A 15,096-nucleotide genomic window follows, 5' to 3' on the forward strand; every position below is an offset into this window, starting at 1 on the left:
TGCACCCAAGGCTCTGAGAAACTCTGCTATGAAGATGTTTGACTTTATGCTTAACTCAGCATTCCCCACACTCATCTGACCACCTTTTCATCTCTTTAACAGAAGGCCTTGCATATTCTAGTGGCCAAAGGCCTCCAAGGTCTAGCCTGGGCTCACCTCTATAACTCACATGCTCTCTATGAACCACCATGAAGCTAAAGCCTGCCTGTAAACTATGCCTTGACTGTGGCTTTGCTCATAATGGATTTCTCAATACAGCGCGCGCACACACACACACACACCTGACAGACAACAGAAATTACTTTCTATGTCCCTCAAACTGCAAATCTAGAAAACCACTGACTGGGATGTAGAGATGTCTCAGTCAGTAAAGTCCAGGATATGAGTTTAGATTCCCAGTGGCTACATAGAAACTTGGAAATGGCAACACGTGCCTGTATTCCGAGCACCGAGAAGGTATAGAGGAGGATCTTGTGATCAGACAGACTAAACAATCGTTAATTTAGGTTCAATGAGAAATGTCTCAAAAAAATAAGGTGGAGATTAATTGAGGGAGACACCCACTGTCAACTTCTAGTCTTTGCACACATGTGTGCACATATGCATATACATGCACACATACACACAAGCACATGCAAGAAAACTGATAATCTACATCTTATTCACCGGCGTACCTATTCTTGATATTTTGTATCAATGGAATCTTAAAATATATAGCTTTTGGGGATCTACTCTTTCAGTTGCCATGTTTTCAAGGTTCATAAATATAGTAGTATGTACATCAGCTCTTTGTCCCTTTTTCTGGCCATGTAACACTTCAGTACATGGATAGTCTTCATTTTGTTTACTCTCTGATGACACAGATCCACACCTATTATACAGAACTATGGAGAGAGAGAGGGAAGGGGAGAGAGAGTTGGTACCCAAACAGAACTCCCCTTCCATGCTAAAAAATGGAAAAGCACCAAATCCAGCTGCTCGCATGTGATTCTGTTTTCCACCAGCAATGCTTGCTACCTCAAGAAGTTGTTTCTTCAAGTGTCTTAAGGTATAGGACATGGATTGGGCTTCACTAAATGAATGGTGAGGCCATGAAATGGTTCTATTATAGCAACATGGGAGGAAAGAAATCCAAGAAGCAGTCAGGGAGAGATAAATGCAGGGGATCATTCCATTGCTCAAACCTGAAATAAATCTAAGCAAGTCCTATTCTGCAGGCACACACGGACAAGAGAAAAGTCCTGTTCTGCAGGCACACACGGACAAGAGAAAGAATGCAGGGACCTGGGTGGCTTGTTTCCATGAGGCTTCTGGAGTCCTAGTCTCACCACCTTTTGAGCAACAGCAGTCAAGCAAAGTAGGCCCCCGCATTTTATGAGCCTCTCTCAGGGAATTGCTGAGCTGAGACACCTCTCACCTAGCCATCTGCTTGTAGGCTTCTTCTGCCACAGCAAAGATGTGGGGGTCCATGTCACCCATATTTTGGCCACTGTAGGCATAGATGACATCTTGTCCATAGATTGGCAGCTGCTCATATGGATTGATGGCAACAAGCACAATACCTGTGAACAGACAAGACATTGGTCTAAAGCACTGTTCTCGTGTGGAGGCAAAGGGACAGTGTGACCAGTCAACTTTTGAACTGCCATGGAGGCCCTTGTAGTGAAAAGAATGAACAGGACACAGGTCTGTCCCATAGAACACACAGATACAGTAATACTCACAGAACTAAATGACTGAGTTCATAACATAGACACAAAGTGTTGCAGGACCAGAGAGAAGAGGGCATTACACTTATAACTCCCTCTGAGAATTGAAATCCAGCAAAAACATTTTCCCCTCATTATATATGAGGTATTTAAACAAAAATATAAACTTGAGGACAGTACAATTTACCTGTCTTAACGTCTAATATTGACTGTCATCAGTTCATAGTCACCAGTGACTGTGAACACTGGGTACTTATTTAGTCTCTGAGTACCTCTGCTGCCTCTTCTATAAAGTGGGGACAACACACACATGGATCTGGGCTATCCTTAAGAAAACAGAGCAGTGCCCTGCATGTGAGCCTCTGTGTTTTCTCCCTATTGGATCACACCCACATCCCTGCACCTGAATCTCCCAAAATCTGCACTGCAGTGGGCTGAAAGATGCTGACCAGGTGAGGAGGAAAATCCTGCTAAGGTTTTAAACCTCTTGTGGATAGGTGAAAATGTACAAAGGAAAAAATCTAATTCCATCTTCAAGACATGATAGCAATATGTCTTTTTGTTCTCTCCCATGAGATTTAATCCCATAAATCTAAAGACCCATGGACTAAGGTACAAAACTGGAAAATTTCCAATTATCTTGGAAAGATGAGGGGGGAACCTGCCATGATGAGAAATTTCCTGTGTTATGTTCCCTCCTAGTGACCCAGCAGGAAGAAAAAAATATGTTCCCTTTCAATTGGAATTTGAAAACAAACAAACAAAAAGAAACAGCTTGAAAGGGATCAGAGCCCTGAGATCCCACTGAGGCTTATCTTGTGGAGAACAGCCATACAAGTTCTTCTGTTTTTCAGAGGGTTCAACTTAACTCACAGAACACTCAAATGAAAGTTTAATCTCATGTCCTGAGTGCATCTATTTTCCCAAAACACCATAGCCCCCTCTGGAGCAGAGAGGAATACTTCCATGACTACTGCAATCCTGGGTGGCACTGTTGAGAGCTGATAGGACACTGGATCATCAGAGGAACCTCTGGTCTGTACAGACACCAAGGTGACTCCAGGGGGATACCTGAGATTGGAAAACTGATGGTCATTTAGCCCTTTCCCCTAAAAAGGGGAGCTTCATATTGGAAAGGTCTTTTTACTGGAGTTTCTGATAATCAGTATTTCTTCTAAATTAACATTCACTACTAGTTGGGGGGTGAAGGAGATTTTGTAAGCAATTCCTTCTCAGCACTAAAACCTAGCAAAGTAGCTCACCCAGGCTAAGTAGCCAACCCCCAAGGCCAAGTGGAATATAAAAGTGGGAAAGCCCCTGGGCACCTGAGCTGTCACTTCAGTCATAATGAGGCCAAGATCTTCAGGACAACACAGACATCCCACCCACAGTCTGGTTCCCCGCGAGGCTCTCATTGTTTCCAGATAACTGCTGAAAGGCTCTGTTCTCAACATGCTATCCAACAATACCCAAGGACAGGGGAGGCTGGGGAGGGATGGAAGGAGGGAGAGGGAGAGAATAGATCAAAATTTGGACTATACAAGAAATTTCAGGACTTCATGTTTTAAGCATTTGTTATTGGTTTTGCGCATCACTTGAACAAAATCTTCAAGCACTGCATTTTTACCTGGGCAGCAAGAACACCAGTGGATAAGGCAGTCCTCTCAAGCAGAAGGGGCAAACAAAACTCATGTGGTGCACATGCTTCAGAGTTAGGGTACCACGATGGACTTGCTCTTCTACAAGCAAGAACCTAAACCAACTGTGGCCACTTCTCTGGCAGAGCTGTTATTAACATCAGGCATCCCACTAGTCATAACCCTCAATGGGTCTCCTATGAAAGGGTCATATGCATAGGAACAGAGTCACGGTTCTTAATGAATGTTTGAGTTTCCTGAGTGCTGGCTAAAGACGACACACACATACCCAGATGTGCCCCCACTTACCACAATAAGTGTAGATGTGGTTGGACTCCAGGAAACGGACTTTTAAGTTATGCAGAACTGCAGGCTCGTGGAGATGGCTGAGGGCAGTGAGGTCATTTTCTCCTACTAAGATATCTGGATTCCGTAAGAATGGCACCTGGTTATTTTGGACATTGATTGGGTATTCCAGGATCTAGTGACAAGCAAGTGGCAGACACAAAAGAGCAAAGTTATGAAGCATTTGGCTTATATTTGGAATCCCACCTCTTTGGCTAGGGTCACTATCCTAGCAAAATCATAAGACATACGATAAGCAATACTCTAAAGAAGACAAGATGAACGAAATACCTATGATTCCCATAAGACGCCAGGTCATGTGGAACTTTGATTACATAATCCCAGCACACCAAACACAAAGGCCCCACATAAGAACTGAGGTGGCATAAGCAGATTGAAGGGTATTCAGCTGCTTGATAAAGGTGACACTGGACTTAACATTCTAGTTAGCATGGGAGGGTCTTTCTTCCCAACTAATAAGCCTTCCTAGACTGGCCTAGACTGTTATTTCCTTACTAGCTTTGTCTCTATTTTCTTTTTTTATTCAATTTTTTACATACAATATATTTTGATTATGTTTTTGCCCTTCCAACTCCCCCTATAACTTTCTCACCTCCTTACCTACCCAAGTTCATCATGCTCTCTCTCTCTCTCTCTCTCTCTCTCAAAAACAAAACAGACACTCCAAACAAATTAAGAAAAAACCCATTAAGATAAAAATGCCCCCAAAACAAAAGCCCCCCCCCAAGAAAACCAATGGAGTTCATTTTGTATTGGCCAACTCCTAGTGGGCATGGGATGTGGTTGACATGCACAGTGACATTCCACTGAAGCAAACGGAGTTTCCCTTTACCCGTGGGTGTCCTAAACAGCTTCTTGGTTAGGGACTGACCCCGTAGTCCACTTCCCCTCTTGGTGCTTGGACCCTACTGCACGTGTTTCCTTACTAACCCTGTCTGGCTGCCCATATGCTCACTTCTTATTTGTAGTATCTTGCCATTAGTGTGTTGCCCTGTGTAAACAGATTCATGTCTCAAGCCCAACCATTTGCACATACACCTCTTGCTCCACAGCCTATCTATAAGCTCTTCCAGGACAATAATTTCTCCTTGGTAGCAAGTTAAGTAGGAACTTCAGTTCTGTGTAATTGGGGTGTTGGACAGTTTATCCAAAGGTCACATCTGAGGTGTGGGACATCACCTCGGTTGTCTTGTTTAACTCAGCATTTGAACTGAGAGCTCAAAAAATACCTGACAGAATACATGGATGTATATATGTAATTTACTAAAGACAGTTTAGAGATGGGGTATTTGGACATTTAAACAAGATGAGCATGGCTATTGCTACCTGTTAAGGTAAGCATCACGTTTCTTACATAGTTCTTCAGAACTAGCTGGGAAGCTTGAAAAACTGTTATCTGAGCATGGTTTTGTTTGGAAACTCTAAAAGCACAGCCTATAAGTTGGAAAATTTCAAAAACATTCAACTAACTTTGATACACATGACTTGTGTGTTATATCAAGAATCACTAATATCAGAGCCACATCTGTAAAGTCTCTCCAACATACTGCCAAACGTGAGCTATACAAGCATAACACCAATGGACATGCCAGAGTGGCTGGGAAAAAGAACACCAGACCTCAACCCTGCACAGAGAACTATGGGCAACTAAGGAATGCTGATCGAGGGAGAAACAGTCTTCCCTGGGAAGAGCACACAGATGGTTATCCAGTACCAAGTGGTCAGCCCTGAAAATAAGCACAAAGTAACAGTGTATGGACTAAGCAGGCTGTTTTTAGGAATATGCATGTGCATACATATATGCATTCAGTAACAATGAAAAAAAAGGTCATGAATTTCAAAGAGAGCAAGAGGAAGCATATTGGAGAATTTGGGGGGAGGAAAGGGAAGTGATGTAATTATACCATAATATAAAAAATATGTGATTAAGGAAAATCAGGAAGGTGAAAAAAATTTAGGCACACACGTGTGTGTACATATATTCCATATACTAAACTTTCAGTCAAAATTCCCACTTGTTTGAATGCGTTCTGTGTGCACACATGCTTTGGAGTCTTTCTTTCCTCCTCTTTTTTTTATTATTAAGACATCATTTCATGGAGTCTAGGCTGGCTTTAAACTCACTATGTACATGAGGGTTGCCTAAAACTCCCAACCATCATCCTGCTTCAACCTTCCAAGTTCTAGAATTATCCATGTATATCACTATTACCAGCTATAACAGTTCATCGATTTTCAAGAAAATACATCCGTGTTCCACTTTTGGGGGATTTGTATGACCACATATACGGTGTACTGAAAAGCAACTAATTAATTAAGTACTACGACAGCATCAACTAAAATTGGCAATAAATGAATATAACAAAGAACTTAAGTTAAATGCAGGCACATACAGGCAATTGTATATTACACTAAAATTTCAAATAAATGGGTAAAATGAATATTTCATTTAACACTGGTATGGTGGTTTGAAATAAAATGACCCCAGAGGGAGTAGCACTATTAGGAAGTATGGCTTTCTTTGGAGTAGGTGTGGCCTTGTTGGAGGAAGTGTATCACTCTAGGGGTGGGCTTTGAGGTCTCCTCTGCTGAAGCTACTCCCAATGAGACAAACCACTTCCTGTAGCCTGCAAGTCAAGATTTAGGAATCTCCACTCCATCTCCAGCACTATGACCATCTGCATGCTACCATGTTGCACCATAATAATACACTAAATCTCTGAAAACGTAAGCCACCCAATTAAATGTTGCTGTGGTCATGGTGTCTCTTCACAGCAGCAGAAACCCTAAGACAGGGGTATAGCTGTGATAAGCCTGACCACACTTTTGTTTGAAGGAATATGGACCTTGGGACTGTGGCTTAGAAAAGAAGTTGAACACTTTAAGTGCTGCTTAATGGGCCATCCTAGAAGAAGCATGGAAGAAGCTGAGGGGGCTGGATCAAGAGGTTTTGGAGAATATTAATGGGCTGCTTAGAAATCTTTCTTGTGATATTTTGTCTGAAGAGTCTTCCTGAGGCTAAAGTGAAGAGACTTGAATGAATTCCATTGGCAGAGGAAATCCCAAAACAGCTTGGTACAGACTCTCTAGTGTTCATGCTTATAAAGATTTATAGTAAAGGAGCAAACTGAGCAAGAAAAAAATTGAAGATTATTAAGGAGAAAAAGACCACCAGGAAGTGGAATAGAGATAAATCCTGTATTCAAGGAGATAGACAGATTAAGAAATGGAATAAAGGGAGTAATGACCTCAGGGTAAGCCCCCACCCAGCTAAATTTCCAATCTTTGAAAAGAAATTAAAGAAGAACTTAAAGCTGGGTGTGGAGGGACACACCTTTAATCCCAGTACTTGTAAGGAGGAGGCTAGCAGATCTGAGTTTGAGGCAACTTGGTCTACAAAACAAGTTCTAGAACTGCCAAGTTTAGGCAGTGAAGGTACCGTCAAAACCAGAAAACTGGTAGGTATATAATTAAAAGATCTCCAAGTTCAAGGCCAGCCTAGTCTACAGAACAAGTTACAGGACAACCAAGCTTAGGCAGTGAAAGAAACCATAGAAAACAGAAAGCTGGTGAAGATGTAATTGAATGTGGGGGGTCATGTTCCAGTCCCAGAAAGCAGCAGAACTTGACAGCTTCAGTCATGTGGTTCTGGCTTTAGAGTCAAGGATGGAAGAAAGATGTCATAGACTCTCCGTCTATGAGTGAGAAAAACCACTGAGGCCAGGCATGTGTCAGGGTGTTCCTGAATGGAGGCCCAGTGAGGCCACTGAGTGAACCTGTGAAGAAGCCTGAATTGCCTTGGGAATCCTAAGACGTTAGAGATGCCAGCATCATGGAATACCTGCCAAGGAGAGCTGCCAACAGGGAGTGGAAAGAAGACCAAGAAAAAAAAAAGTGTTCTGTAGTTAGCAAAGCTGAAAGAAATTGGAGATCCGAAGAGTGACTTGACATCAGATGTGGAAATGCCGAGTTTGGAGTTTGCCCAGCTATTTTTCAGTCTTGCTTTGGTCCAGTATTTCTTCACTATTCTCCCTTCCCTGTGGTTTGGAGTGGAAATAGATGTCCTGTGCCATTATATTTTGGAATTATAAGATCTGTTGTTTGATTTTGGTTTTATAGAGGTTTACAGTTAAGATATTACATGAATCTCAGAAGAGACTTTGAACTTTAAACTTTTAAATAAGTTTGAGACTGTTTTAGACTATAGGGACTATTGAAATTGGACTGAATGAAATTTTGCATTATAATATGGCTACAGGCCTCTGGGGACCAGGGAGTGGAATGTGGTCGTTTTGAAGAAAATGATCCCCAAAGGGAGTGACACTCTTAGGAGATGTGGCTTTGTTGGAGTAGGTGTGGCCTTGTTTGGAGGAAGTGTGTCACTGTGGGGGTGGGCTTTGAGGGCTCATATGCTCAAGCCACTCCCAGTGAGACAGACCACTTCTTGTTGCCTGCAAGTCAAGATGCAGAATGTTCCGCTACTTCTCTAGGACCATGTCTGACTGCACAACACCATGTCATACCATGATGATAATGGACTAAACCTCTGAAAATGTAAGCCACCCAATTAATGTTTTCCCTTTACAAGAGTGGCCATGGTCATGGTGTCTCTTCACAGCAATAGAAACCCTAACTAAGACAACTGGTAAATAAACTAGATAGATGCTTAGGGGGAAAATTAAGACAGTTCTTCTCTTAAACTAACACAAATCTTAACTGGAACCAAGAGAAAAATAAAGCCAAAAAGAAGGAAAATGAGCAAATGTTTTAAGTTTCAGGACGAGACCTTTAGAAGGACACAAAAAGCAGAAACATGCAGGAAGACACACCTAAGTTCCACTGTAAATAACATTAAAACTGCCACCAAGACCACTCTTTGCAAAGACAAACTAAGTAGGGGGCATGTTTCTATATCACCTGACAAGAGTCAAGAAGGGACCACACCAACACAAAGGTGGGTACAAGAAACAAATACAAAATAAGCAACAAATAGGTGACACGTGGAAACGACTGACCAGTAACAAAAGACTTCAGGGTTAGCCAGTTTGGGTACAGTGTGTGGACTGTGCCTGTGATCTCAACACTCTTCAGAAGACAGAGAGAGTGTGATTCCAAGTTCAAAGTCAGCCTTTGCCACACAAGATCTCTATCTCAGAGAAAGCAAGCCTGTAGCACTGGTAGTCCCTCTGAGTAAGCCAGGTCCTGCAGACACGGTAAAGACCCTCATAGGAAGAATGAGACAGTGCCCCTCACACTGGCCGCTGCCATCTCCCTGCAGCACAGCAGGCAACATGCATTCAGAACCCTTTCTTACTTTGCTCCCCTAAAGGCCTAGCAAGATAATCTCACCATTTAGTGAAGACACAGACCCAGGAAAGTGAAAACAGTGGAGGTGGTAAGTAGCATAGATCTGTATGGATGACCAAACAGCTGTCGCAGCATGCCAAGGGCATTTTTTTCAAATGTCCTATAGAATGAACTATTTCATACTACATAAGTCTGTCTAGAATGATGTCTCTAAAACATCATTGCTGCTAGTATGTCATATTCTGCTTGTGAGTGTGTCATGTTCTGTTGAATCTTCTTTTCTTTTTTGAGACAGGGTTTTTACATGGCCCTAGCTGTCCTAGAACTCACTATACAAACCAAGCTGGCCTTGAATGCACAAACATCCACTGGCCTCTGCCTCCCAATGCTGGGATTAAAGGCATATGCCCTAATGCCTGGCCTGTTGGATTCCTTCCAATTCCCACATTTCTGTCTTTGAAATCTCTGTAGCAAGCATTCCCCACACAATAAACTGCTTGACAGTTAGCATGGAGATGTTACAGGCAACAATTCCAGAAGGTGGGAACAAGGAAATGGATAGTGTTGAAGGTTAACTTTCAGCTCATTAAGTTCCGGAGTTTGTAACCATAAGTTTTCTGAATCAAATGCCCAAGATATTCAGCTTTTGAAGGAAAATGATTTGTTTTGGTTAAGGGTTTTGGAGATTTCAGCCCTGGTCTCTTGGTTCCATGCGTTTTTTGGCCTGCAGCAATGCAGATCCTTCTGGTGGAGAATGAATGCAAGGGCAGGATTGCTCAGCCCACTGCAGCCAGGATGGAGAGATAAAGAACCAGGATCTCAAGCTTACTCAAGGGTGTGTCTCCAGCATCCCTTGTAATAGGCCTTCCTAAAGTTTACACCACTTCCTAACGGGGCAGTCAGGCCTTCAACATAGACCACCTTCCCGGTATACCGGCCTTTGTCATCTGCTGAGTTAGTGGGATCATGTGACAGTGCCAGACCTCCCTCCCAGAGCAGTCATCACATCCTGCCCTTCCATTTTCAAACTGCAAAGCTTTAAACTCAGGCCAATCTTCACAATCCAGGGCAGAAACATGGACTTTCCATCATTTCCAAATGATTCTCTCGGAAGACCTTGCCAGGCAGGAGGAGGCAATCACATACGAAATTTTGGGGGGGAAAAACACCAAAAAAAAACGTACCCACAGATAAGCTGGAGGCATTGGTTACATAAAATTGATAAGGAATGAAATGGCTTGCACAGCACAGGAGAGGTAGGAGTTACAAACTCAGCACTCCAGGCCACAGATTCCTCAGCTTTCGGGCATCCAGGGGGAACAAGGAAAGGATACTTAAGAGTGGATTTCTTTTAGCCATTGACAACAGGAGCTTGGATTTAACACTGCTACAAGAGTCCAACATTCTCAGCTATTTCTGACTTCAGAGGGCTTCCCCAAGTACTTGCAGCCCTATAACATGATATATGAAGACTGATTTCCCGCATTGCTCTTCAGCTGTGTTCCTACAGAGGTGAGGCCACAATGTGCCTGAAGCAAACATGCTGCTTCCTTGAACTGGCAGGGGGGTGGAGGCTGAACAGGTCTGCAAACAGCACGATTCTTTGCATAGTTATTTAAATATTCAAAATAATAAAAGACCTAGGTAGATTTAAAGCACTCTGAGTAAGTGGGCATCTGGATAATGGGATAACATCCTCTCACCACATCTGGGTAACACTATAACATCCTTCCACCTCAGCCCACTTGGTTCGGCTTAGAGGAATCACAGTGCAGGGAGAGCAGGTCACTCTGCCAGTAGCATGGCTCCACTGCAGCCTCCCATTCAAACATTCACCCAGGAAGTCTCACTAAGGCTGCTAGGCACTTCACACAAACTCAGCGCGGAAGTTTCCGGCCAGTAGAGGGCAGGAGTGGAGCAGCTTGCAAGGGAGGCAGGGACCAGGAGACAGCATTTGACCAGTCCTGAGCTCTGTTCTGGTCAAAGCACAGAGGCTGTGCTCATCAACCCAAGGTTGTCATCCACCAAATGCCCACCACCATCTAAAAGCAGAGAACCAGGCCAAGTATACACACACAAGCAAGTCATACTTATCTAGACTCTAGAGAGAAAAAAGAGATGACACTATTCTTTTCTCCAGAGAAGTCACCATCTGGCTGCCAAACAGAACATCTAACATTATGAAAAGAGACCTAACTAAGCCAGAGGAAAAAGCACCCATACCACATGATGGTACTTGTATGAAGTACCTAGGGAGCCAGACTCAAAGACAGGAGGTGGCACAGTGGTGGGCTGTAAAGAAGACAGGAGAGGTGTTCAATGGGGTAGTGCCAGCTTTGCCATATGGAAAAAGAGCATGGTAACCACCGCAGTAGGGCAAATGCCACTGGACTGTTCGCTTAGGAATGGACCGCCTGTTTACATTTATATTCTACAGCTTACTAGAAGAAACCAACGAGCAAAAGTGGGAGAGGCATCTGAGATGAATGGTGAGAGGCCTGAAGACCGCATCAGAGGCGGCCATTGGCAGTGAAGTAGGCGGTCCTGCTATCCTGCTTCCAGCCTGAGGTTGGATTTCCCAGCAGAAAATTTGGCCTACCTTCCTTGCATTTGTTTCTGCACTAAAACCAACACCATTTTACTTTGGGGGCTGGGAGACCAGGAGGGTAGCACAGGATGGCTTCACCTTCAGAGGAACTGCCCTTCAAGCACTCAGCCCCCAGCCTTGCAGTGCCTGTATCCCTGCCTCCAGTGGACAGTGCCCAGCCACTTTTGGGACCAGCTTCATGCCAGCCATAAGCCACGGGCCACAGAGACAAAGACTCGTGTGCTCAGAGACCATTCTGACCTCCAGACTCAGGCTTTCTTCTGGTTCCACAGTGACCAGTCTCATAGCCCGAGAGGAAGAGACAGGCCATGGGCAGCTGACAGGATTTGTCGTTCAGGGTCAAAGCTCTGTGCAGCCAGGGACACAAGCATCTGCTGTTTTAGCAACATGACAGATCAGCCCAGGTTACCTCTGTACAGCTTTTAACAACATCCACCCACCTGAAAAGGCCAACTGAAATGAAATCTGTTGGAGCAGAAAGCACTCCATTCAAGCGGGTGGACTAATTTCATTTTGTTTTGGGTGCGGGGTGGGAAGTTATTCAACATGGTAAACAAGAGTCCATCTGCTTATGGTTTCGTTTCTTCCCTCAAAACCAAGAGTTGACTAGCAAAGCTTGTCAGCTGGAGGGTGAAGGACACGCTAACCAACTCGAATTCACCTGCCCCAGTGCCATACTCAGAGTGACACTCTCAAATTCCTACAGAACAAGTTGGTGGTTGGAGAATGTTCAATAACAGGTTGCTCAACCAACCATTTGGAGTGGGAAACAGAACAAAATACTTCGAAGAATGAGCAACAGCAAGACAGTTAATAATTCACAGGCAAAGGACACAGTACAGACATTCCAGGCCCTGGAGTTCAGCACAAACCTCCTGTCCACTCTATATTGCTCTGCAGTCCATCCATCCGTCTGTCTGTCTGTCTCAAAGCCAGATCTTCATATCATCACACCACTTTGTTTAGAACCAGCCTCCCTGTCTATACCCTGTGTAAAATGGCTGCCTGTCACCTGAGCCTCGGGCCACCTGGATCCCAAGATCACTGGTTTACCTTTCTTCCCTTGTGCACATGCAACACTGGGGTCTCAGGCATTGGGCACACATAGATCCTGCATGAACATTACCCACTGTTGGCCCAAGGTACCCTGAGCCCAGGTTCCTAACACCTGTTCTGTTCCTGGGGATTGTTCCCTCCTGCTGATGCCTCAACACAGCAGACTTGTTCCCTCCACTCCAACATAAAGACTCTTGCCTCAGCTACCATTGGGACTCCACTTGCTAGCCGGAGTGGGCAGACCGAAGGTTTGTCACTTTCTACATACACTATGGTCAACAGTGACAAAGGAATTTGGAGTTCAGAAGCTCCAATGGGCAGGCAAATCTAAGGTAATAATATCTGGGGCCCCCACCTTCAGGACCAGCACTTACTGTGTCATCTTCCAATCTGAGCTGCAGGGTTTTATCCCCTTCTTTGTAGTCCTTGGTTAATTCAGCCGAGCGCCACACTTCATCTGGGTCAGGGATCCAGACTCTTGTGTACTGAAAGACGAGAAGGCAAGACACTTAGACACAAAGCAAAGCATCCAACCCTGGAAGCATGTGTCAGAATCTATGAAGAGCTTGTCGGGGAAAACATCCTACAGCAACATCCACGTACCAAGCTCCCCATAAAAGACACAAGATGATTCAATGTTATAAATAATAAATATTTCATAGGAGTAATTTACAACAGCACCCTCTCAATCTTAAGAGAACGTGACAGTGGCATTAAAATTCTGCCGGGGAGACAGCTGAACACAGGTTTAGTTCTAACTATGGGGGTTTTACACAACCCTTTTAAAAGGAGACGTAAAACAGAAGGATGGGGCATGTTATAATTAACAAAACAATACTAGCCAAACACAGGGAAGCACAGCAAGACTTCCCAGTACTGGTTACACTGTTCTGATAGTCTACATTCAGTGAAGTGGCCAACAGTCAAAGGCACTGTTAATGGTATGAATCCAAAGTATCTCCTCAAGCTCTAAATGATTTTGGGCCCTGGTGTTGCTAATCCAGGAGGCCCTGACCCTTTAGGAGGTTTGGCCTAGCTGAAAGCTTGACACTAGTGGACTAGTCAGGGCTGGGGGATTGTGATGGTATACACAATTGTGTCAACAGCCTCAACCACACATTCCTGCTGCTGTGATCTCACCTGTTCTACAATGCCTGCCCTGCCATGATGAGCAAGCTCTCCAAAATTGTGAGCCAAGACAAATCTCCCCTTACTCACATTGCTTCTGTCAGGCCTCTGTCACAGCCACACAATAACAACTAACAGTTCCATATATATATATATTTTTTTTAAACCACAAACAGTACAAACTTCTCAATCTCTCCAGCACTGACCAGTGAATAAAGTCATTCACCTTGGTCTAGTCCTGGCAGGGGAGAAAATAACCATTCTTGTCAAGTGGTGACACAGGAGTGACCTTCCGTGATTATTGACCATATGCTCAGCCATGGTGATAATGCAGAGAGCTTTGTAACCATCAAGTCTGGGTTAACCTCAGACAAAGTCAGTCAGCTCCTGAGGGAGAACCCAGTGTTTGGCACACAGAAGAGCATCATCCAGTGCCACTGTGCCCGATCACGCACTCTACATAGATGCCAGACAAAGTCTTTTAGACGTCGTCTGTGTGCTTGTGTATATACATACACTACTTTGTTATGTCATGTAACATTCTTAACAAACCTAAATGAAAAGGGAGAGACAAGTGCCACAGTAACTAACAAGGGACCTGAAAAGGGAGGGTAGCCAGGTGTGATGGGGCTTTGAACAGGAAAGGGACTTGAAGGAGTGATGCAAATGCTGTACAGCTAGACAAAGTGCATGTACTAAATAGGACTTAAATGGCTCCCTTTACATTCGGCTCTCTTGCTTCCGGTTAAAATGGCGTGAGTATAAAGACTGGAGTAACTGCAGCAACGAGGAAAGAAAAAGGGGACCATGGCACGGGGAGATCAACAGAGGGGACTAGTAGGGTACAGGTGACTTGAAGAGAGCTAGGGGCAAAAGGGGGAGATAAATACAGTAATAATGTATGGAAAAGTTATAAGGAAGCATACTGTTATGTCCCTGCCTAAAATCAATTATTACATATATTTGTAACTTTAGACAGGAGATTATATATAATCTGTGTAACATACACAAATACAGTTGAAATGGAATCTTCCCATGTGGGCTGACAACACTTCCTTCAAGGGTTGTAGACTAAGAAAAACCTCAAGCAGGAAACTCTCCCTTTTGAGTTGTTGGTCAGGGCTACCCAAGAGACTCCCAAAATGGAAGAAGGTAAGTCCTTATTGCTGAAGACATCATGCACTTCAGATATAAGACCCAGAAGCCTGGAGCTGGGATTGACCTAAAAGTCACCTCCTGGAGGACTAGCTTTCATGGTACCAGAAAGTGCCATGCAATTTTCCAA

General features: G+C 43.9%; 1 protein-coding gene across 5 annotated transcripts in view; it reads right to left on the reverse strand.

Annotated features, from left to right (window-relative positions):
• Positions 1–15,096, reverse strand: part of Myo5b (myosin VB) — a 265,550-nt gene that overhangs the window by 142,532 nt on the left and 107,922 nt on the right. For all 5 annotated transcript variants that reach the window (XM_021230890.2, XM_013118053.3, XM_021230892.2 and 2 more), the window contains exons 2-4: positions 13,058–13,168; positions 3,656–3,827; positions 1,418–1,562 (exon numbers count right to left, since the gene is read on the reverse strand). In XM_021230890.2, the coding sequence (XP_021086549.1) occupies positions 1,418–1,562; positions 3,656–3,827; positions 13,058–13,168 (428 nt within the window). The remainder of the gene's footprint in view (positions 1–1,417; positions 1,563–3,655; positions 3,828–13,057; positions 13,169–15,096) is intronic.

This window comes from Mesocricetus auratus, unplaced genomic scaffold (assembly GCF_017639785.1).
Source record: "Mesocricetus auratus isolate SY011 unplaced genomic scaffold, BCM_Maur_2.0 Super-Scaffold_6730, whole genome shotgun sequence".
In the NCBI taxonomy this organism is placed as follows: Eukaryota; Metazoa; Chordata; class Mammalia; order Rodentia; family Cricetidae; genus Mesocricetus; species Mesocricetus auratus.